Consider the following 23955-nt stretch of genomic DNA (forward strand, 5'->3'; position numbering starts at 1 on the left):
TCAGTGTTATAACAAGCATTTCACTGACAGGACACGTGAAGTATAATAATAAAATATAAGAATATAATTCCATATTTCCGTGCTTCTGCAATATTATTAAAGGAAATATTTCACAAAATATGAGTACATGATATGTGGATTTGTCCTTGCATGCATGGTTTCTGGAGAGATATTAATAATGTGATAGGATTTCATTCATATGAGCTATTTTGGCATAGTGTTTCAACCTGACATATTCTGCAGCTCCATATCTTTTTATGAGACTGTAATTTATGGGACTGAGTAGAATTTCTCTCTATTTATTAATTGTTCTCTGATTAAATAAAATAAAAAGGACAATATATCTCAGTTTCATGAAAAAAATATTCAGGGTGCTTTAAAAAACTGTAGCTCTAATTAGCCTGAAATCATTTATAGAACTTTTGTTCAGTCACTTTGAAAATGTGGATGGCTTGTAATTATCTTTAATAATCAGTGGGATGAATTTTATAAAGTGATTGTGATCAGTTCCCATTCGTAGCCCAATGTCATATGGCTGGTTTAGCTTGTAAGGTTGTCTTCCATTAGCTTTTCTTCCGATCTTTGCTAAAAGAGTTCTAAGGAATCTACCGCTTGCTTATTTGTTATATTAGCTACTTAACCAAGCTAATTTAACATTTTATGATTTTGCTATTTGTGGCCACTCACATTTATATGAAATCATGTGGACACTGGAGTTAATTTTGCATTCCATTGCAAAATATATGCAAACTTAATTTTGCTCTCAATTCTCATTACCTTTTTCTCAACATGGTAAGCATATACATTGTTTGAGTTTTGCTCTTATGCCACTGCGGTCTCAGTTCCTGTTCCAAAGGAAGGATATGAGATAGAGAAGATAGGGAGTAACTTTAAATATTACTATGGCATTCCTGCATATATTCTGTGTCCATTTGGCATTGTGATATATACTAGTTTCCTTCCAGTGAACATCAACAGAAAAACTATTTACACATTTGGATCCTGTTTTTCTTGGAGATACGGATTTTCCCAGATTCCCTAATTCATTATTTGATATTTTGACTCCAAGGGTATTATCTGATATTTTTAATGTATGTTATCCTGTATGATCGTTTCATATTCACTGATGGCTAATATCTGTTCTACATTTTTCATTTTTATTTCTTATTCTTGTTTTCTAGACAGGTTTTCTGTTAAGCATGATTACTGTTCTTTATGGTTTGAATTCTTAAGTAGGACCTTTACTGCTTTTTGGAAGTGGTCTAAAACTGGCTCAGCAGTTTGTGAGAGAATTGTGTTTCCAGTGATTGTGTAAGAAGGAAGAGATCACAATCTAGATGTAAAATATACAGTACTTCACTGAAGACTTCTCATAAATAGTTCTATAGAAAAGGGATTTTTTTAAATAGCACATTTACTGGAAACACTCTACAAGCTGTTTTTAAGATTTATTTTATAATTTTTGTTATAAGCTATTACTGATCAATAATGGAAAATATATTGTTAATTCTGCAATTTGATTTTAGTCAATGTATTTACAAATCTATACATACATGTGGCAATCTGTGGCAATCTGATATTTACAATAAATAAATAAATTGTGGCAATCTGGTATAATCAAAGAATGATCATCATTATATATTTTGAGAGTTTGATTAAACTCTCAGATTTAATTATATTTTAATACAAATTTTAATGTGACTGCAGCATGTTATAGTGTAAGTATGCAACATGTTTTTAAAAGCAGTGTTACATAAGAAAACATTTTTCCTGAATGTTGTGTGAACATTATTGTCAAATAATTTGGCTTTTCTCATCTAAAATTCTCTGGCAGTAATTATAATATATGTTTTATTGTTACCACAGATGGCAATAATATCAGCGTATCCATTTTAATGTGCATCCAATCGAAGTAACATTTGTGGATAAAAAAAATTCTTTTCTTGGCATGCATGAACAATGCTTTTTTATCCCTAACTGCCATAACAAGAGTTTGGAAAATATATACATTTTTCAATAAAACGCCTGTTTTGTTGAAGCAAAGCCTTGGTGGCAACCTGTAGAGGGCTCTCCAATACCATCTTTTGCAATAATATCAGCGTATCCATTTTAATGTGCATCCAATCGAAGTAACATTTGTGGATAAAAAAAATTCTTTTCTTGGCATGCATGAACAATGCTTTTTTATCCCTAGCTGCCATAACAAGAGTTTGGAAAATATATACATTTTTCAATAAAACGCCTGTTTTGTTGAAGCAAAGCCTTGGTGGCAACCTGTAGAGGGCTCTCCAATACCATCTTTTGCAATAATATCAGCGTATCCATTTTAATGTGCATCCAATCGAAGTAACATTTGTGGATAAAAAAAATTCTTTTCTTGGCATGCATGAACAATGCTTTTTTATCCCTAGCTGCCATAACAAGAGTTTGGAAAATATATACATTTTTCAATAAAACGCCTGTTTTGTTGAAGCAAAGCCTTGGTGGCAACCTGTAGAGGGCTCTCCAATACCATCTTTTGCAATAATATCAGCGTATCCATTTTAATGTGCATCCAATCGAAGTAACATTTGTGGATAAAAAAAATTCTTTTCTTGGCATGCATGAACAATGCTTTTTTATCCCTAACTGCCATAACAAGAGTTTGGAAAATATATACATCTTTCAATAAAACGCCTGTTTTGTTGAAGCAAAGCCTTGGTGGCAACCTGTAGAGGGCTCTCCAATACCATCTTTTGCATCAAAAGTTGCCTGAAGGAAGGGGGAAGGGAGCAAAGAACAAGTCTGGGTTTTGTTTGGTAAACAGGCAATGAATTGTGGGGCGGCAAAGTCCTTTATGGCCTGACTTGCACCAGGCATGAGATTAGATGACTCAGCCCAAACTCATTATTTTAATTGCCTACAGCTAGTTCTCGTAGCAGGAGGAGGCCACCCGCTCCATTAAAGAGGCCATTTAATTTTTTTAAGTTCAGCCTGGTACATTGAAATTGTAAAAAAATATTCAAATGCATGGGGTATTTGTAAAAGACTGCATAAGTTGCATATAATTCAGTAATAAGTACATATAACATGGTTTCATGGTTCTGTGTGAGTAGCCAGCATGGAAGCCTCGAAGCAGTTGTGTTTTGTTAGGAAATTAATTAAACACCAACATATGCATCTTCCCCCACTTATTTCTAACAGACTTTCCTATGTTGCTTCATTTTTTTTTCTTTCTATCATTTTTAGGTATGGTGATTGTTTTAAACTTTTAGCAAATGGTATGTTGAATTTCTTCTCCTGATTTGTTTTTGCAGTTATAATTTGCTTGATTTACTATAATGAATTATTAATTTTTATTTTTATTTTTTGCAACAGTGCTGATACAACAAATTGAGGGGGAAAAACATTTTTCTTCTTTATTCAAGAGAAAGAGCATTCTGATTCAGAAGGGGTGTGTTTTCCTATCTGCAGTCTCTCCTGAACTCTCTGCACTCAGCCTTGAGTGACTCAAGAGGAAGTAGAAAAGAGAAGAATTTACCCCTTCAAGGGAACCAACAGATCTCTTTATAAAATTGTTTTAACACTTGCAGTTGATGTTGTTTTTTATTTTTATTGTTCTACATTTTCAGAAACCCACTGGGTCACTGTATGAAAATCTGTCATTATTTCTTTTTTGATTCATTGTTCAAATGTTACTGTTAAATAGGTATTTATGTATATGCATTTTTACATATAACTATACTTCAATTGTTGCACTGGGGTCAAAGAGACCCAAATTCTGCTCCATTCTCAACAATGGAAAGTCAATGGAAATTCCTCTTTCCCAGCCCAATCCATCTAACAATCTGTTGTTGTGGATAAAAATAAGGAGAAGTATTGTGTATACTGCCTTGAGTCTTTGAATGACTTGTCTGAAAAAAGATACAATAACAACTGTATGAACTTTCATCATGTAATGATTTCATCTCATAATACCATATATTTTCAACAAACATCTAAGTAAATATCAACAGGTATGGTTTAATATATTGTAATAATTCCAAAAACCAAAGCGTGTAGGACAGTAGTCTTTAGTTTTTAAGATGACAGACTGTTCTCTAACCCAATCTAACCCTTAATCTCCCTGGCCATATTGGATGTAATGAAGAAAATTTTCAGAGGTGTGGAAGATCACTTTGCAGTAGATTATCCTTATTCTTTGTGATATATATTTATTCATTTTGTCTCTACTGAAGATTATGTGGTGTATTACCACATCAAAATTCAAACAATCAACTCATCTTTCATTTCTTACTCCATGAACTGTGTAATCCACTAGTTGTTTTTTTTCAGATGGTATAGGGTTTCCTACCTGAGCAGGGGGTTGGACTAGAAGATCTCCAAGGTCCCTTCCAATTGTTTTTTTTTATGTTCTGTTAAAATTAGGTAGTTCTCAATTTATAACTACAACTGAGCCCAAAATTTCTGTTGCTAAATGAGATCTTGAGACTTGCCCCAACTGGTCTTGTTTTTGCATGAATTGTGAAGAAATCTGATCATCTACCAGATGATGTAAAGATTGTCTTTCTAACAGCTTTCCATCATAAAACTTGGTGGTTTCTCATAACTAAAATAAAACAGTAAGAATTACAATATTTGTTTTTAGTGATGCACTGATTGAATCCTAGAAATCATGTTACTTAAAAAAAAGAGCTGTGTAGTCTGATCTAAATTAAACAATGATATGTTCAGATATAATTGCATTTTGTTGAAGAAATATTACACCCTGCAACCTAGTCATCTGGACTATACATTTTGAAAAATTTTCTTTTATTGCTATATAGTGTAATAAGGTATCTGAATCCTTTTAAAAATAGGTTATGAAATGATCCCATAAACTATTTCCTATAATTTAGCAGTAACCCATAAGCTATGTATTGTTAGCAGCAAGCGATGACTGGTTTGCTAATTAATGACCCAAAGCAAAAACAAAGCTAATGAATGCCTTAACAATCCAGCTGTTAACTGCTTTGAAAGTGAATTCTGAGATGATAATTGGGATATTAAATTGTACTCAGTGCCTTTTATGCCTTTATTAAGGTTTTGAAAAATTAGCCAGGGTAAGCTTTTTTATTACAGAACATAAGACATTTATTTGTGTCTATGCGGTAAACCATATGAAATTGACACTTGTCAGGAATTTATGTCAAGTATGGTAATTAACAACTAAAACTAAACATTATCTAAACTAGTAGTCCTTGACTTATAATACCATTCATTCAGCATGTTAAAAGCTACAAAGGCATTGAACTAAGAGACCTGTGCCTGAGGTTATAGCCACTGCATTTTCTCCACAGTCACATGATCAATATTTGGACACTTGGCAGCCCATTCACACTTACAGCCACAGGGATGCTTCAACTCCTCCCACCTATCTATCTTCCCTCCCAGCTATTCCCTTGGGCCCCTGTTGCCCTGTACTCTACTCCCCCAGTTGACTTTCACTTTTTCTTGCTCCTGCTGCCTCAGAGCTGTAGTGCACCAAACATCCATTTCTAAAATATTTGTGCAGTGTGGCCTGCCCAGGAGCTCTTTGCAAAGGGTTGCTTTTTATGGGCATTTGAGGGGAGAATGTGAAGCACAGTGCCACCCAGAAGTCTTTGCAAAGTATCATTTTGGTGCACTATAGCTCTGGGGCTACTCTTGGTGGAGGAGGTTTTGCACCTGAAGCCTAGCCTGGCCCAGCAAGTCAGGCTAGATATACCTCCTCCATAGTGGGAGCAAGATGAGGGCAAAGGTCAGCTGGAGCAGCAGATTGCAGAGTCATACAGTACAGGGTAGTGAGGCAACTGCAGCTTGAACTGGGTTTGGCTGCCTGCAGCATCCCAGGGCAGGACACGTTTTGCCAAAGTTAGTGTGAAATTTTTATGTCAAATAACAAGCAAAGAAACTCTTAACCCAACAAATTCGTAAAAGTTTCAGTAAGTCAAGGAATATAATACATTACTAATATGGTAAATACACCAACATATAATGCCTCTTACTATGAATGTCTGGATTGATCTTCTCTTGTAGGCAATCTGTGCTGCCACCACGTGGCTGTTTTGGAGAAAGTACAATGTGGGCAGTCAGACCCTCCTACCCTATGATGTATTTCCGCTTCCTTCCCCTTTCTGGGATGAACTTCCTCCTCCTTTGTCCCTAGAGAGTCCATTCTCTTTTAGCCTGAAGACATGGGGTAACTTGCAGACTCAATATGCAGCATTCAGATGACCTTTATACAGCATTTCCAAGATATTTCCAAGGTATCTCTAAGGTTAGAAAATGGTAATATTCCCAGCGCCTGTGTAAGTCTGCTGTTGTCACATGTTAGCTGAATAATGAAGGATGGGATTCTCCCCAGGGCCAAAGGAGGAGGAAGTCCATCCCAGAAAGGGGAGGGAAGCGGAAATACATCATAGGGTAGGAGAGTCTGACTGCCCACATTGTAATTTCTCCAAAACAGCCACGTGGTGGCAGCACACAATCAGACAAATATTTTGTTTGTAGGAGAAAGTGCAGTGGTGTAATTAAGTATGATGTGCCTATATTGGTGGGGTATGTGTTCTATCTTTCTTCAATAGTCTTCAGCCTCCTGACTTCCCACATTTCAATTTAAGGGAAATCAACACAGTAATGCACATGGGTATTTTACTGACCAGGAAGCATATGCAAGCAGGAAGGCCTCTAGAGCAGAGGTCTCCAATCCCTGGTCTGTGGACCGGCACCGGTCCGCAGCATGCCAGAAACCAGTCCATGCAAACAAGCTAAGCCCCATCTGTGGGATGCAGGCAGCACACTAAACCATACCTCCTCTGGTCTACGGAAAAACCTCTCTCCATGGAACCGGTCCCTTGTGCCCAAAAGGTTCAGGGCCACTCAACCACTGCTCTATAGTGATTCATTTTTATAAAAAAAAATGCGTACTTTGGCAGCCTAAAATATGCTCATTGCAAAATTATCATTTGAACACATTCTAAAGAAACTACCCAAGAATGGAGTACTAAAAGGGAAATCTCTTTTGAAAGAAAATAAAATTTTAGAAGACAGATTTTGACATAGTATTATGTCCCCTATGGGTAAGCCAGTTTATCCTAGTGGTTAAAGCATTACTTTAGAAATCAGGAAATTTTGAGTTCTAATCTTAAAAATCTTTAAAGATTTTATTTATTTATTTATATCTCATACTTCTTAATCATCCATCTCCCTCAGAGAGGAGCTTTCTGTGTGTCAATTTAATCAGTAAAATTAAGCATTGACAACAACTTTTTATCCAACTTCATTATTTTTTAAAATAACTCAATGTGGTAAACATACCTAATACTCCTTTCTCCTATTTTTTTCCACAACAAATAACCCTTTGAGGTGAGCTAAGAGAAAGTGACTAGCCCCAAACACTCACTTTCAGCTAACAATGTCAGGCTTGGGCAATGAGCTAGTCAGTTAATTCCTATCACAATCCATGGATCAACACTAAATTAATAAAAAAAGCAAAACCAGATCTTGCACTTGTGGGAAAACACTACTAAAAAAATTATTCCCTTCTATCCATCATTTGACAATATTTGGTTTACCAGGAACAAGGGGAGGTAAGAAATGAATAGCATAAGGAGTACTCCCATGTACTTGCGCCAAATGTTTACAGTTGCCAATTCACAATATTTTTTTCCCCATAATATTGGTATCACTGCTTTTATAGGTTTATGACTGATGCTGCTCGTAGGGAACAGGAATCTCTGAAGAAGAAAATACAGCCTAAACTCTCCTTGACCTTATCAAGCTCAGTGTCCCGTGGGAATGTATCTACTCCTCCACGTCACAGCAGTGGAAGCCTTACTCCACCTGTCACACCTCCGATCACCCCTTCCTCCTCATTTCGTAGTAGCACACCCACAGGTAAGATAAAATGGATTTGCTGTTTGTGGTATATACTTTAAAAAGCAGCAAAAAAATAGCAAGCAAATCACAGTAAAGTTAGACTGCAAAAAGAATCAGCAATATTTAAGTTAAAATAAATCTCAAATATGTTATGGATGGGCTTTCTTTTCCGATCCAAAATTGTTTTTTTACAGGCATGACCTCTTTTTCAGACCATGTTTGTCTTTTTTTCTGTTGATTCAATTATTGAAGATGAAAGGAAAATATGAAAATAAGTACAAGTTTTGTTTCTGAAAAAGAATACTAAGAAATTGAACAGGGAAGATAGCCTAACCCTGTTGCAACAAAAGCAATGCATGAAATAAGAGGGTGATTATTAAATAGAGGGTGAGTGTGTGAAAACATAAGTATGTTCTCACAATAATGACAGTAAGATGTTTTGTCAACTTTCTGCGAAATTAAGCAAATATGATCCTATATCACTTCTCCCTCTTTCACAACCAGTCATTCAACTAATATAGAAAAGGCCTATGTCAAGAGGAAAGTTTTAAATAGGCAAATCAAGTTTAATATTCAAAAAATGTCAGAAAGGTTCATAATATGGATGCTATCTCAAAGAAGGCTCATTGCACAAGATGGCATGCACTAAAATACTATGGCAAAATCTCTATCAACTATGTAGTTCTTTCATAAATGTGTATATCACACATTTATATACTGTCACAATCTCAGACAGATTCTCCACTGCTCACAACATGAGAAACAATAATAACAATAAACATGTGAAAGGTCAACAGTCAAAATTCACATATATATTCTAGATCAGTGATGGCGAACCTTTTAGAGACCGAGTGCCCAAACTGCAACCCAAAACCCAGTTATGTATCGTTGGGTGCCGGGTGGGCATGGCACCCAACGATACATAACTGTTGCTAAAATGTTGCTAAGTGAAGAAATAATACTAATTCAACTGTCATTGAAGGAGTAGAATACTATTATTTAGCCAAAGATTTATTCCAAAAATTTCTACTGCATTATGTCAAAGATCTCCCCTTGTCAAGCAACTAGATCCAAACATGAAAGATTCAAGTTGACTATTTTATTTATTTTACCTGTTATACAACAATCTCCCTGGACTGCTCACCCTCTCTTGGACCAGATAAATGGAATTAAGGGGAGGTTGGTCCTAGATCTCTTGCACTTAACTACTCAAGGCTAACTTCCCACTTGATCTCTACTCCAGGTGTTATGTCCTACAAAGCATCTAGATGATTAGAGAATTTCTCCCCTTTCCCCCTGAAAAGTGAAGCCCAGACATTGAAAGTCAAGCTGTGTGTGTGTTGTGCTTCCCCTATGATTAGTTAACTCCTTCACTTATTGGTTCCTCCTCAGGCTTTAGTGCAGGGTCAGATATTAGCACTCTCTGTAAGTAAATTGGCTTTTACAATCAGAAATTAGCCTAGAAACCATTCCATCATAGCAAAAGACTTGATCCAGGGACTGTCTCCCTCGCTCTGGGCAAACCTTTACAAGAGACCAAATGTCCCTGCTTGTTGAAAAGATCTACCACTAGCAATATGAAATTATAGTCTTGGAGCTGTGGTAAGTCCAGTGACATTGTATGCCAGGGCTGGGATGGTGTTTCCAAGGCCACAACAGCCCTACTGGCCTCTAATGCTGAGGCTTTGTCCTCCTGAATATGTGACAAGACACTACACAGCCCTTGATGTCTGTTGCCACCATAGGTCACTAAAACTCTCTCAATAGCCTGTGTATCATCGTGAATGCACCCGTTGCCCCATTGTCTCTCTAGCATGGCAAAGCTGTAGAACCTCCTCCCTCAAAGACACTTGCACTACAATTCTGCCTTTATGTCATGAAGTTCCTTTTTCTGTGAAAAATTGTAATATAGTACCTGGTAGGGTCTGCAAGTTATGGGTCAAGTTATTGCTGCACTTTAATTCTGAAAAATAGCATCTAGATTATGTGACCTGTATCCAAGAACTCAATAGGTGTTTCTGGGGGAAGCCAACAAAAATCGGAAAGTTGCAAAATCCTTGTGGGGGTGGTACTTACTGCATCTGGAGGTACTCTGGCTTTCAGGACAATGCATCCGACAACAAATTCTTCAAACTGGGGATATATGTAATACAAAAATTGAAATGAGAGAAAAAAAATATTCCATTGCAGGAAAAGTGGCTGAACTTTCTACATTTCCAGATTTTTAGGGTCAGTGCAGACTTTAATTAATACAGATTCCAATCATTGTCTCAAGTGGACAAAAGTTGCTTTCACTGCTAAGAGCTCCTTGTTAAAAATGTCGTAATTCCTTTCTGGAAACATTAAAGCTCTGGAGTAAAAGACACAAGGAAGCAATTGGCCCCCTCCTCCTGCTGCTCCTACAATAGCACCAGGGCTACATATGAGGTATCTGTCTGGACATTAAATTTCTTTAACAGGTCAGAGTATTGGAAAAGGCATTGCTTAGCAAAGAGTTGTTTTAAACCTTCAATGCAGACTGTGCTCTTTCCAATGAAGCAAACTTCACTTTCTTTTTCAGCAATTAAGTAACAGTCTTAACCTTACATGCAAAGATTGGAATGAATTTCCTATATTCACAAAACCTAGGAAACACTTATGTATTGGGGGCGGTGCCATGAGACCATTATCTGTACCTTTTAGGGGTCCATTTGGATTCCATCTGTAAAAATCTGATAACCGAGAAACTCAAGTGTTTTAGGCCATTTTAGGCTATTTTTCTAGCTTGACAAGTAACTTATTTCCCTGTAGCCTGTTCAAATACCTCTTGTACATACTGTTCATGACCTTCTTCATATTCTAAGCAATTCAAGATATCATCCAGATACATCACCACAAATTTATCCATTTTATTGGAAACAATTGGGTCATAAGCCTGGCAGCACAACTCCACAACTGACCAAACCAAAAGGCATTACTGTATACTCAAACTTCCCATACTGGTATAATATTGAATGCCATAAAAATGTGTGTATTTCTTTGACTCTAATGAGTTTATATGCATTTTGAAGATCCAGTGTGGTAAATATGCCTGCATTCTGCCATCCATCCAACAAGCTCAATAAGATGGGTAATGGTCCCTTACTGTGATCTCATTAAAGTCTTTGTAATTGTGGACATCGGGACCTCACTACTTGGGTTCAGAAAAGCCATCACTTGCTTCTTAAGAAAAGAAAAGATAGTGTTGTGATTCAGCATCAGCCTGTGGTTTCGGCAGCTGAGTCGGACAATTCTGAAGAGGAGGAGGAGCAGGGGTTTGGAGAGCCTTTGGTTGCAGAGGAAAGTTCTGATGCACCGCAGAGCTCTCAGCCAGGCCCCTCCCGTCTTGTTCCTCCTCAGACCCAGCTGTGTGAGCCTGAAAGATTGGAAGAAGACGATCCACAGCTGGCTCTGTTCAGGGATGCTCGAAGCAGGAGGCAGATTAGCAGAAGTGAACAAAGAAAAGCAATGAGGCACCTCAAGTGATGGCAATGAGAAGCCACGCCTTGAGACTGATGTTTAAAAGGGGAATGTGTGGGAGGTGCTGGTTGCTGAAGGCAACGGTTTGAAGAGCTTCTGATATAATCTCAGTCTGTATTTGTTTAACTCTGTTTTGAACTGTTTCGTTTAGTTTTTGCAAATAAACTTGGTTGGCTTAATTCCAGCCTATTGAATATAAAAAAGGGGTTGTCCCTGACATTCCAACAGGGCCGGTCGTAGGCTGGAACAGAACAGGTAGGTACTGAAGTTGGTGACTTAGAAAGTCCAATAAATCTTTTCTTCAAACTAGAATCCAAATATTGCCTTAAGAAAGCAGTTCATTTGCTGACATCAAAGTTGGTTGCTACCAGATGGGCAGCAAATAAATTCAAATAAAAATCAGTTATTGCCTCATGGGTTAGAATTTTGGCCTCCAATATTTCCACAATATCACAGCCACAGGTTTTAAGTGGAAGAGGAACTAAAGCCTTCTCTTCTCCCAAAATATCTGCAAAGTTCATATATTGGGCAGGTAACTATGTCCCCTTCCTTCAGGGCTTTTGGCCAGCTGCTGCAAAAGAGTTGCCACATGAACCTGGTGGTGTTGGCAAGTGGGAGTAGGGAAACACAGAACCCTGTGTTGCAAGGTCATGAAACCTCAACTTTGCAAACAACAAGATGATTGGGACTTGAAGGTTTGTGCCATGTAGAGAGAGAAAAAGCTTGGTATGCTGTCCAGCTGTAGTGTTAGAGTGCATGATGGGGTAGTGGCACTGTGGACTGCATAATGGGGCCTGCTCTTTAAGACTGACCACCCATCAACTCTACCTTCATAGGAACAATAAGGTCCACTCTAGGTTCTCACAATTCTTTACTACTGCCGAGTCTATAAAATAGTGGTGCTCAAGAATCAAAGCTTCCTGCTGTTTCTTACATCCAGAGTTAAAAGACAAAATAGCTGAACTTTTATGAGCATACCTTGAACTGGATATCCCTCATAAGTTCTTGAGAGAGGGACTGCTGTTTTTCACTTAGCAGGGGAGTTAATGCTCTCTTGGTTGGTTAATCTGCATTCTCTCCACAGGGGTTTGGCTGGGCAAGCTCTGTTGATATGTCTCAGCTTTTTGTAAGAAATAAAGTGTGAAACTCTCCATCTGCTTTCCCTCAGCAGCTGCTTTCCAATTGCATGATTTAAATGAGGGGATAGAAGGGATACATGGCTCACTAGTAATAACCATAAGAGGGATCTTGTAATCCTAGTGGACAATCACTTAAATATGAGCCAGCAGAGTGTTGCAGCTGCCAAAAAAAGCCAATGCAGTCCTAGCATGTATTAACAAAGGGACAGAACCAAAATCATGTGAAGTGTTAGTACCACTTTATAATGTCCTGGTAAGAGCATACGTGGACTATTGCATCCAGTTTAGATTGCCACAATATAAAAAAGATGTAGAGACTCTAGAAAGTGTGCAGAGAAGAGCAACGATGATTAGAGTACTGGAGGCTAAAACATATGAAAAATATTTGCATTGGATATGTCTAGTTTAATGAAGAGAAGGACTAAGGGTGAAATGATAGCAGTGTTTCAGTATCTCAGGGATTGCCACAAAGAAGAGGGAGTCAAGCTATTCTCCAAATCACCTGAAGGCAGGACAAGAATGGAATGGATGGAAACTAATCAAGGAGAAAAGCAACCTAGAACTAAGGAGAAATTTCCTGACAGAACAATTAATCAGTGGAATGACTTGCCTTATGGCTTGTATCGGGTTTCCAAAATACCCCCTGAATCTTTTGATAAAGTTCTGGTAGTTGTCCATGACTGGGATGTTTTCTTCTATGATTGCAGTACCCACTTAGCCACTGATTCCTTTAACAAGCTTAGCATGAAGGACAATTCATGGGAATTCTACAGCTAGGTTCCAATGTACAACTCACACTGAGCAATGAAGGTTTTCATCTTGCCCACTTCTCACCCAAATCTCTCTAGCAAGCCTCCATGGCAACATAGCAAACCTGGCTGCACAGTTGGAACCACTCAGTGCATTAAAGCAATCGGACCCTCTGGTAATGGAAAATTTTGAACCTTCTGAACTAACTGAAGCATCGTGGCCGCCAAGTTCTTCAGTTCAGACATTATCCCCTTCTAATGCCATAGCAAGGTATCCACCATATCTTGAGCAGATCCAGCAGCTACATGTGGGTCTGCAGCTATCCCAGTAAACTTTCTCTTTTTCTTAGGAGTAAGAAGTAGGAGTCTGGGAGACTAATGTCAGGTGCAAGCAAATAGATCTACACATGAAAGATTAAAGTTTATTACTTTATTGTATTCTATCTATAATACAAGAATCTCCCCAGACTGGTCACCCTCCCCTGAAAACAGGTAAGAATTTAGGTGTGGGGGGCAGAGTGAATCCTAGGTCTCTTGCAGTTGTGCAATGAGTCAAGACTAAAATTGCTTGATTTCTTCTTCTTGCCTGATAGTTTCCAAATATTCCTGTTCCAATGAGAACCCTATTATTAATTAGTTTTTCTGAATGAATATTTAACACATTAATTAGTGATATAATATATAAGGTTTATCTTCTTTAATAAAACAAGATTGCACAGAATAAGCAAAGATAATACTGTCAGTAGTCTATATGCCAGGATTATTGTTAAAACTTGGTCATTAGCATTTACCAGGTAAACCAGGCAACAGATTAATCAACAGAATCTCAATAGTGTTCAAAATCACAGGTTTATAAATTACATTAAAGGAAGTTGGGGAAAAATACTCAAAAGATATCATCATGTAATTCAACAGTATGGGGACAAAAAATTGTTTTCACAGATTTAATAATATACATAGAGACAACTAGATAATTACTGCTATAAGTACATTATTGTCCCATCTTAATTAAGCTCAGCTTTAGGTGACATGACTTCATAGACACATCCATATAATTCCTTTGCAACAACACAGAAATGATTTACTGTTGCCAGAAATTACTTTCCAGGATGTTTTTCTATAAATGCATTTATTTTAGAAAATCTGGTTCTAGAAATGTAATTGGCTTGGTCTCTATTTCAGCAAAGTTGCACAGCTTTTAGGGAGAATTTGGATTGAGTTTGAGATCCTGTTCAAAAATCCTTAACCAAAAATTTAATGTTACCTTCTGTATATTCTGAATTTCTATATTCTATATCTAATACACTTTTCAATGTTTAATGTCTATGACATTCTCAGTCATCCAGGTCATAGTTGTCCCAAATAGGCTTTTTCATGAGGCAACTGGACTTTCTTGTTTTTCTTTGAAGATGTTTGAAGATTTTCAATGTTTATTTTTTAAAATATTCATTCTGTTGTGTGTTTTTTTAAATAATGTTGGGTCACTTTCTCCCATTTACTCTATTTCATAAGGTATGCATAACTTCGGTGCTTTCAGAAATCAATGTATTTTAACAACTTGTATGTCTTGTATTTAAAAGAAAAAGATTTCAAGGCACCTTTACCATATTTTGCAATATATGTAGATCTTTGTTTTCAAAGCCATCTTGCCTACTTGTGTGGTAAACTGTAAATGGCAGAAGCCCACCCTAATAGCAGAAATGGAATATCAAGTCTGGCTAGATATATCTAAAACACCTCATGAATCATTTAACTCAAAAGGGAGATGCCAGTCACATTTTGAGATGACTCCCTTTTAAATTGTGGAGACCTCTACAGTGCTGTTTCTGACCTAGGAAGTATTAAATGACTTGAATTCCACATAAAAGTAACTGATTCAAGCATGAGCCCATCAGGAGAGCATTTTTTAAAAAAATAAACACAGATTGGTTTTCTTCATGACTATTTCACACATATCTGATCAATATGTCATCCTAGCAATCAATATGAATGTTTTCAAAGCAGTTTAAGGAATGAAACTAAAGTACTGTACATAGAAGATTATTTTTTTTAGATTAACCTGAAAGTTAAAGCACAAATAAAAGAAAAGCAATGATACATGAAAATAAGCCCTGAAACATTTTTACAGGACAATAAAAAAATGAAATTGGTTAAGAGCAAAGTGGGTACCAGCTGAGCACTGCTCAACAGAATGTTTTAATCATATCTAGATTTCCAATATTTTAGATGACAAATGTAGATGTTGTGGGGGGGAAAACCCAAGTTAAATGGTTCTTTAAAGTCAACCTGACTCTTTGGTCAGGTTCATTCTTAGTTCCTTATCTGGAAAAATTGCAAGAATTGCAAAGATAAAATCTGTGGTTTGATTTCTGAGAACATTCTAGTCTTTAAGATCAAAAATTTCAATTTGTTTCTCCAACTCCTTCATATTGTTTCCACTCACTTCAGTTATAACAAATATTCAAAATATAATAATAATATATTTTATTTTCAAAACCAATATCTAAAAATTCAGAAACCACCTGGATTTTCAGAACATTGTTTAAGCTGTTCTTGAAAACAAACATTTATGTTAATTTAACTCACCAAATTGGATATTCTTCATAATAATCTATATCAATAGTAAGAAAGAAGTAGCATGAGTTCCCATTAAGTAGTTATTTAAAATTGCAAGTTTGCTTGGAGCTGCGGTTCCCCCCCCCCCGATTCATGCTGAAACTATAGATGAGATATTCTTATTTTATGATATAAAAGGAAATTCTCTAAAGCAAATACTGTGGGCCAGTATTTTAACTCATATAATATTATATTCAATATTTTGACATACTGTTTATTCATAATACTTACATGGTTTTCAGTTGCCAAACTGCTTGCAAGTCTCTGTTCAAACAAAAGACCAAAAAGAGAATTTAGATACTGCTCAGAATTAGTCTCTAAGCATGCACAGGAAAAAAAATTGTCATAATTCTTAGGAAAAAGTATGAGAGGAAGTACAGTAAAGTATTATGCCATATGGGGAATGAACAGAACACATGTTTGTTTTCCAACAGATCTTGAGAAATGTATGAATTTGAGAAAGAACAGAAAGAAAAAACAATTATTGTAGAGTTGATCACTTAGAAAAAATGCTTAGGCTTGAATTATAGAATGTTTTACACAAAAATAAGAAATGAAGCTTGATTGCTGAATAGAGTAAGAGCAGAAATGATGGAAGTAAAGCATGTAGAACAATAAATGGAATGCTTAGCAAGTGGCTCAGTATTGAGCAGGACATGGCAAAAGAAGTATCATATCTTTCTGATTTTTATGTCTGTGTGATACCAAAAATGTTATGGTTGGGGATATGAATATATGTCTACCTTTGTAGTCCAGACAGTTGCCAAAAACATATAGCCCCTGTGCCCCCCTGCCTGTGTGTGTGTGTGTGTGTGTGTGTGTGTGTGTGTGTGTGTGTGAAAGAGAGAGAGAGAGAGAGAGAGATCATGTCTCACATACACCCCACCTAAAGAACAGAAAACGAAGGTGGCTTTTTTCTTTGTAATCATGGGTACCTTATGATCTGCCAGACATTGATGGACAACATGTTTATACAATATAGGCTGTGTGGACTTCTTGCAACTCTCATTTTGGCTTCCTTTTGTCTGATAAGTGGACTCTCCATTGGCTGAGCTGGTTTGTTTGTTTGTTTATTTATTTATTTATTTATTTATTTATTTATTTATTTATTTATTTATTTATTTATTTATTTATTTATTTATTTATTCCCTCCCTTTTCATGATTCCTTACTGCCTTTCCCCTTTCCCTCAGTCACAGCATTTTTGCTGTGCCACTGAAATAAAATCTGGCAATGGAGACAAACATTGCAGGCTTCCAGGAGCTGCTTCTTGAAACCAAAACTTTTATAACACCAGGAGTAATGTTGCTAAAGAGTAACATTCTTGTCTAAATTGCATTCATAAATGCTGCTTTTCATCTTACAGTGTGTTTCAAAGATCTCTGGAGCTTCATGGATTATAGGAATTAACCTGAACCACCTTGTGAAAATTCCTGCATGTTGCCAGAATGCCTCCCATGTTGAATGTGATTTTGCTGACCACCAGTGCTACACAGTAGAATTATTATACTTATACATCTGTTTGCTTTATTTACTCTTGTTTTCTTTTTTTCCCCTGTGTAGCAGCAGTTTTGGACTATTTTCAATAAATGATTTATCTCATACAAGTCAAGCAACAAGGTGTGGATGTAGTTTGTGCAATAGTCACTGAGGGTTTAGTATTCACATCTGCAGAACACTAACATCAATATAGTATTTCTACTTCTGTATGTTTTATTAATTTGCCAGTGCGCTAATATGTTTACATATTTTTGTACATTTTACATTGATAATACTTTGAAACAGGTGTTAGCGTTTTAATGCATTCCTCAATGATAGGATTTTAAAGTGTTAAAAATATCATGGTGAAACAGATTACCCCATATGGGTTAAGATAGGCCATTTATATCATTTATATACTGCCCAGCAGTATCTGTAGAAGGTAAAAATGTCAAAATGGCTGCTACATCCATGTGATCAAAGCCCTCCCCACACCCCTTTTTAATATGCATCATGATGCATTAAAAGGGCAAGTCTTCATTCTCATGATTGTATCTGCCATATTTATTTTTTTAATCCCCTCCCCTTTGGAACACCCCCATATTGTCATTGCTACAGGCTCTCAAGGGGGCTTACGTAGGGATCTCCTTTTGTTTTATCCTTCTGAATTAGGTCTGTGAGCAGCAGCATCTATAAGTACTTGCCACTTTTGTTAGAAAATTCTGTCAGACTTAAGCTTTTCCCATTTGCTATGTGCATGATGTAAGCAAGAAGAGAGCAAAGCTTGGATCAGGATGTTGCCTTTCTTGCGCTTCCCCCTTTTTCCCAGAAGAAAATGTTGCCGTGAAATCAGTCAGCCTGAAAAGAGAGAGTGACTTTGAAACTCACTCTTCCCAGTCTTAGTTCAGTACCTTAACACTAGAAGATTTGTCAAATAACTTTATAACAGCTGTAAAGCCAAAACATTACACTTAAACAATGAATGTAATTGTACATATATCAATTGACTAGTGAGTGTGTGTGTATATGTGTACATGCATGTGCACATGTGTGTGCATTCTTTCATATAAATGAAATGCAAGTGGTTCTCACTTAATGTCCACTCATTCAGGGACTGTTTGAACTTGCAATGATGCTAAATTAATGGCACTTATGACTGGTCCTCCAAGTTCTGGCCAACCTAGTGCCCTCACAACCATGTGTTTGTGATTCAGGCACTCAGCAATTGGCCCACATTTCCAACTGTTATAGTGTCCTGCAGTCACATGATCACAATTTGCAACCTTTCCTCCTGGATTACCTCAAGCAAAGTCAATGGGGAAGCCAGCAAAAAATTGAAAATTGCAATCATCTGAGATTCTCACTTAATAACCAGTGGTGATTTGCTTAATGATGGCAATCAGAAATGGCCATAACTGCTGTTGCTGAGCAGCACAGTCAAAAATGTCATACTTTACAACCACATCATTTAGCAACAGAAATTCTGGTCCCAATTACTGTTATTAAGCAAGAACTACCTTTATAGAATATAAATACACAAGAATAAAAGTGAAATCATCATCAACCTCCAGTGAGGCACTACCTGGACGTGGTTGTAGGGCTTGTGTGCTCTAAGGAAAATGAGAGGTATGCTAGAGGTTCAATCATACTGGACAGGTCTCATCAGAGGAGTCAAAAAGAGTGTCTCTCCCCCCAAAAATATGGTGAGACATAAATTTCAGAAAGTCATACCACCTCAGATGTCACCCAGGTTAACAAGGTACGTGCTAGATGTTGCAGTTCCTGGATATGTGGTGGAAAATGGGCTACAAGACTCAGGACTGAGCAACCAGGGCCAGCAACCAGAGCCAGCAGCTGCAGAACTACTGGAAGAAAAGGTGGTTTACCCATCACAAATACACAGTGTTTGAAAACAAAAAATAATGATCTGTTATTACAGATCAAGTCCAACAAGAAGAGAATATCTGAAATGAATGCACCAGTTCTGGAAACAACAGAGGCTAGCAGATCAATATTGATTTATAATGTAAAATAAAAGTATTCACAGAAACAGAACTGGCAAAGAAATCAAAGCCTTACCAGAACTCAGAATGTAGAGGCAAACCAGGGGGAGTTGGCAGTAGAAGAATCCAGCAGAGATGTACAACTGTTTTCATTTGGAAACCAAGCATCTCTTCCTCAGAAAGAACAAAGCCCTCTAACAAAAAAATAAAAGAATTGAAACAAAGAATAACTGAGCATCTAGAAGAGCACACCCAGCAAAAGGGGCAGCACCAGGCAACTACATGCCAATTACTGCTTACCAGCAACTTTCAAATTGCTAACTGGTTTTTTAGTTGAAAACAATTTCTTTCTACCTGAGCAAAAATGAAACTGCCCCAATAGCAGAAGATCAACTCCTAATAGACAAAATGATTTTGGAAAACTGCAAGAGAAGAAAGACTAATCTGAATTAGCATGGACTGACTACAAAAAGGCATTCGATTCTCTGCCACATAACTTGATAATCAAGTGCCTAGAAATAATAGGTGTCAGTAGAAATATCAGAAGCTTTGCGCAAAGATCAATGGCACAATGGAAGATGCAGTTGTATATCCATGGTGAGAGACTGGGAGAAGTTATATCAAGAGGAATATTTCAAGGAAATTGATTATCACCACTATTTGTCATTATACTCTGTCAACAATAACTCAGCCCATCGCTATCAAACATTAAAATATCTGTCAGACTATCCTACCTCCTTTACATGGATGATCTGAAGCTGTTTGGAAATAGAATCTGAAATAGAATCACTGCTCAACACTGTCTGTATATATATAGCCAAGATATTGCAATGGAGTTTGGATTGGACATATGTGCCACTATCACTGTCACTAACAAACAAGAGAAAATAGTGAAAACTGAAGGAATCAAGATACCCCACAAAAATAACATTAAGATGATTACTACAAATATCTGAGGGTCCTTAAGCTGAAAACACCAACTACACAGAAGTCAAGAAAAAGATTAGAGGTGAATACATCAAGTGAGTGAAGAAGATCTTAAAGTCCAAACTCAGAGGAGAAAATACCATAAAGGCAATCAATACCTGGACAATTCTAGTCATTAGATACACAGCTGGAATAGTGGACTGAACTGAAGGAGAACTAAAAGAAATGGATAAGAAGACCAGAAAAATAATGACAATGAATCATGCCCTTCATCTTGCAGTGACATTGACAGACTCTACCTACTAAGGTGGGCATGGAATCTTTCAAGTACATCAGATGGTTGAAGAAGAACAAAATTCCTTGGAAGAATATCTGAAGGACAATGAAGAAGATGCACTGAAGTTAGTGTATCAGGAAGGTTTACTGATAATTGGAGAGACCAAACTGGCCTACAAGAAAAATCAAATGAAGAACAGAATAGAGGAATGGGAAGATAAAGCACTACATGGCCAGTACATTAAAAAAATAGAAGGGAAAGCAGATAATAATAAGACCTGGCAATGGATAAAGGAGAAAAGTTGAAGAAAGAAAGATTAATTTTGGCTGCAACAAGCCTTAAGGAAAACGCATACAAAGCCAGAATTGAGAAGACAGCAACAGGCAGTAAGTGCTCCCTATGCAAAGAAACTGAAGAAATAGTGGACCACCTGATAAGCTGCTAAAAGAAGATCTCCAAATTGACTACAATCTGGACTTTCTACAATCTAGTGGCATGATCATGTAGCAACAATTGTGCATTGGAAGATCCGTAAGAAACATCATTTACCTGCAAGCAAGAACTGGTGGGACCATAAAATAGAGAAAGTCATAGAAAATGAAGAAGTTAAATTGCTTTAGGACTTTAGAATTCAAATAGACAGAGGCACCTGCCACATGACAACCTGGATTTAACAATTGTTGATAAGAAAGATTTTAAAAGTCTGGATAGTGGATATGGCAGTGCCTGGAGACAGGAAAAGAGAAGAGAAAGAATTGGAGAACAAAATACAAAGACCTACAAATAGAAATAGAAAGATTGTGGCAAGGACAAGCAAGGATAGTACCAATAGTAATAGGCATCTTGGGTGTGATCCCAAAACAACTGGAGCACTACTTGAACATGGTTGGCATTAACAAATTTGCCATCAGTCAATTGCAAAAGATGACTTTACTGGGTACAGCTTCCATCCTGCAGCAATATCTGTAACACCATCAAATCTCCAGATCTGCCTGTCCCAGGTCCTTGGTAAGGACTCGATAGGTAGACAAAAATGCCAAATCCATTCTGAACATCTGGCTGTGTGATGATTAATAATAGTAACAACAACAACAATAGTAATAGTAGTACCTGGGCAGTGCCTATAATATGATACTTAGATGGAATAATTGATTGTACTCAGCTAGAACTTTATAACTGCATCATGCTCTGCACCCAAAAAGTGATATTGATCAATTGTACTCACTAAGATCTCAGGTGAAACAAAACTGTGGAAGAGAAAATAATGCCTTGTGAACAAGAGAAACCTCTTGAAAACAACAAGCATAATATCAAAAGGAAACAATTGGGCACTGAGTTTCTAACTGAAAAAAGAAGCCGATACATAGTCAAAACCTGAAGGACATTGAAGGAAATGTAACGTGGCGCTGGTTGAGATCAGGAGTACTGAAGAAAGAAACATTTTGGCTGCCTAAGAACAAGACTTGTAGACCAATTCCACTAAAGCAAAAATTCAACATGTCAGTAACAACAGCAAATGTCACTCATGCAACAAGAAAGATGAAACAGTGAATCACCTTATCAGTGGCTGCAGCAAAATCTCACAGACTGATTATCTACAATATCATGACTGAGTTGCCAAAGTCATACCCTGGAAGCTTTACCAGAAGTTTCAAATGCAGCAAAAATTACTGGGAACACTAAATTGACAAAATTCTTGAAAATGAGCAAGTCAAGAACCTGTGGATCATTTGGATCCAGACAGACAACTGACCCACAACATGCCTGACATCATTATTGTGGAAAAGAAAAAAAAAGTCTGGTTCATTGATATTGCAATACAGCTTATGCTTGAATTTTAAGATAAACAACTAGAAAAAAATAACAAAATATTGCGATTTAGAAAGTGAAGTTGAACAATTATGGAGGAAGAAATCAATGATTGTACTAATAGTAATAGTAGTTCTTGGAGCAATACCCAAAGGATTGTCTAGATACATGGAAATTTTGAACCTGAACCTGAATGGAAATTGTTAGGCCTGAATCTCTTGACTTTGCAAAAACCACCCTATTCGGGAATGCCTTTGAATTTAGACTCTACCTTAACAGCTCTTAGATCCTTGATTAGGACTTAAAAATGTGAAGTTTTTACCAGTCCCAGACTGTGAATCAAATTGAAGATTAAATCAATAATAATAATAATAATAATAATAATAATAATAATAATAATAATAATGAGGAGGAGGAGGAGGAGGAGGAGGAGGAGGAGGAGGAGGAATAAATACATACATACATAGGTAAAGGTAAAGGTTCCCCCGCACATGCGTGCTAGTCGTTTCCAACTCTAGGGGCCGGTGCTCATCTCCGTTTCAAAGCCGAAGAGCCAGCGCTTGTCCGAGGACGTCTCTGTGGTCATGTGGCCGGCATGACTAGACACCAAAGGTGCACGGAACGCTGTTACCTTCCCACCGTAGTGTTCCCTATTTTTCTACTTGCATTTTTACGTGCTTTCGAACTGCTAGGTTGGCAGAAGCTGGGACGAGTAACAGGCGCTCACTCTGCTACGCGGCACTCGGGATTCGATCCGCCAAACTGCTGACCTTCTGATCGACAAGCTCAGTATCGCCCAGATCAATAAGACCCACATTGAATACTATGGCTCCTGAGTATTCAGTGAAAAATATGCTACAGGGCTCAGCTCCCTCTCCTAGGCAACTAAGACATGGAGTTGACAGGCAACTGGAAAATGAATGAAAAAAGCAAAAACATCTGGAAAAGGAAGCTTTGTCATGCTCAATTATGGAAGCTTATTGTCGATCTGAGCCAATAAAATGTGGATTTCAAAAGCACACGTTCAAGATTTGGAAGAAGAATCACCTGGATATGGAAATCAATAAACAAAGACTTATGGACCAGAGGCGTATTATTTTGAAACACAAACTCTTCACTAATGCAAAAATTACAAGAGATTGCAAGCAGAGCAGGGCAAGATCAAGGGCCATGTGTAGCTGATAATAGAGATAATTTAAAAGTGGAGCAACAAGAAGTGGAGAAAAGGAAGGAAATCAGAGAAGCAAGAGCTGGATTAGATCTTGAAGAACCAACAGCCAGAGGCGAATTAGTTGAAAAGATTAAGACTCAGATGAAAAACATGGTAAGAATTAAATTGCCAAAACTGAATCAAGTTAGTAAAAGACGTTTGACTAAATTATTGAAGAATGTGAATTAATCTGTCCAGATTATTCCAACAGAAACATTATTTCAAACAAACCAGCTAATTAATATATGCAGCACTTGTTACTACAGAGGAATTGAGCTTGAAAATTGGAAAGAATAAAGCAATTAAAAAGGGAAAACCAAAATAGAAAATCCACCTAGATTTAAAAATAAAGAAAATTTGATTGGATTTAA

General features: G+C 37.0%; 1 protein-coding gene and 1 long non-coding RNA gene across 7 annotated transcripts in view; one reads left to right on the forward strand and one right to left on the reverse strand.

Moving 5' to 3' along the window:
* The window catches only part of JAZF1 (JAZF zinc finger 1), a 141992-nt gene that overhangs the window by 110904 nt on the left and 7133 nt on the right, over positions 1–23955 (forward strand). For all 5 annotated transcript variants that reach the window (XR_014028472.1, XR_014028473.1, XR_014028474.1 and 2 more), the window contains exon 3: positions 7700–7896. Coding sequence is in view for 2 of the 5 variants with exons in the window: in XM_081343769.1 (XP_081199895.1) it covers positions 7700–7896 (197 nt within the window). In the remaining 3 variants the exon portion in view is untranslated. The remainder of the gene's footprint in view (positions 1–7699; positions 7897–23955) is intronic.
* Positions 3836–16146, reverse strand: LOC308677410. 2 transcript variants are annotated; one of them, XR_014028475.1, is made up of 4 exons: positions 16112–16122; positions 15851–15875; positions 9955–10011; positions 3836–3893 (listed from the first exon to the last, which is right to left on the reverse strand). It is a non-coding gene; the product is annotated as an uncharacterized lncRNA (long non-coding RNA). The 2 variants fall into 2 exon arrangements; XR_014028476.1 differs by lacking the exons at positions 3836–3893; positions 9955–10011 and adding an exon at positions 13746–13870 and having other exon boundaries at positions 16112–16146.

The sequence above is a fragment of the Vipera berus genome, assembly GCF_964194415.1.
Source record: "Vipera berus genome assembly, chromosome: Z".
In the NCBI taxonomy this organism is placed as follows: Eukaryota; Metazoa; Chordata; class Lepidosauria; order Squamata; family Viperidae; genus Vipera; species Vipera berus.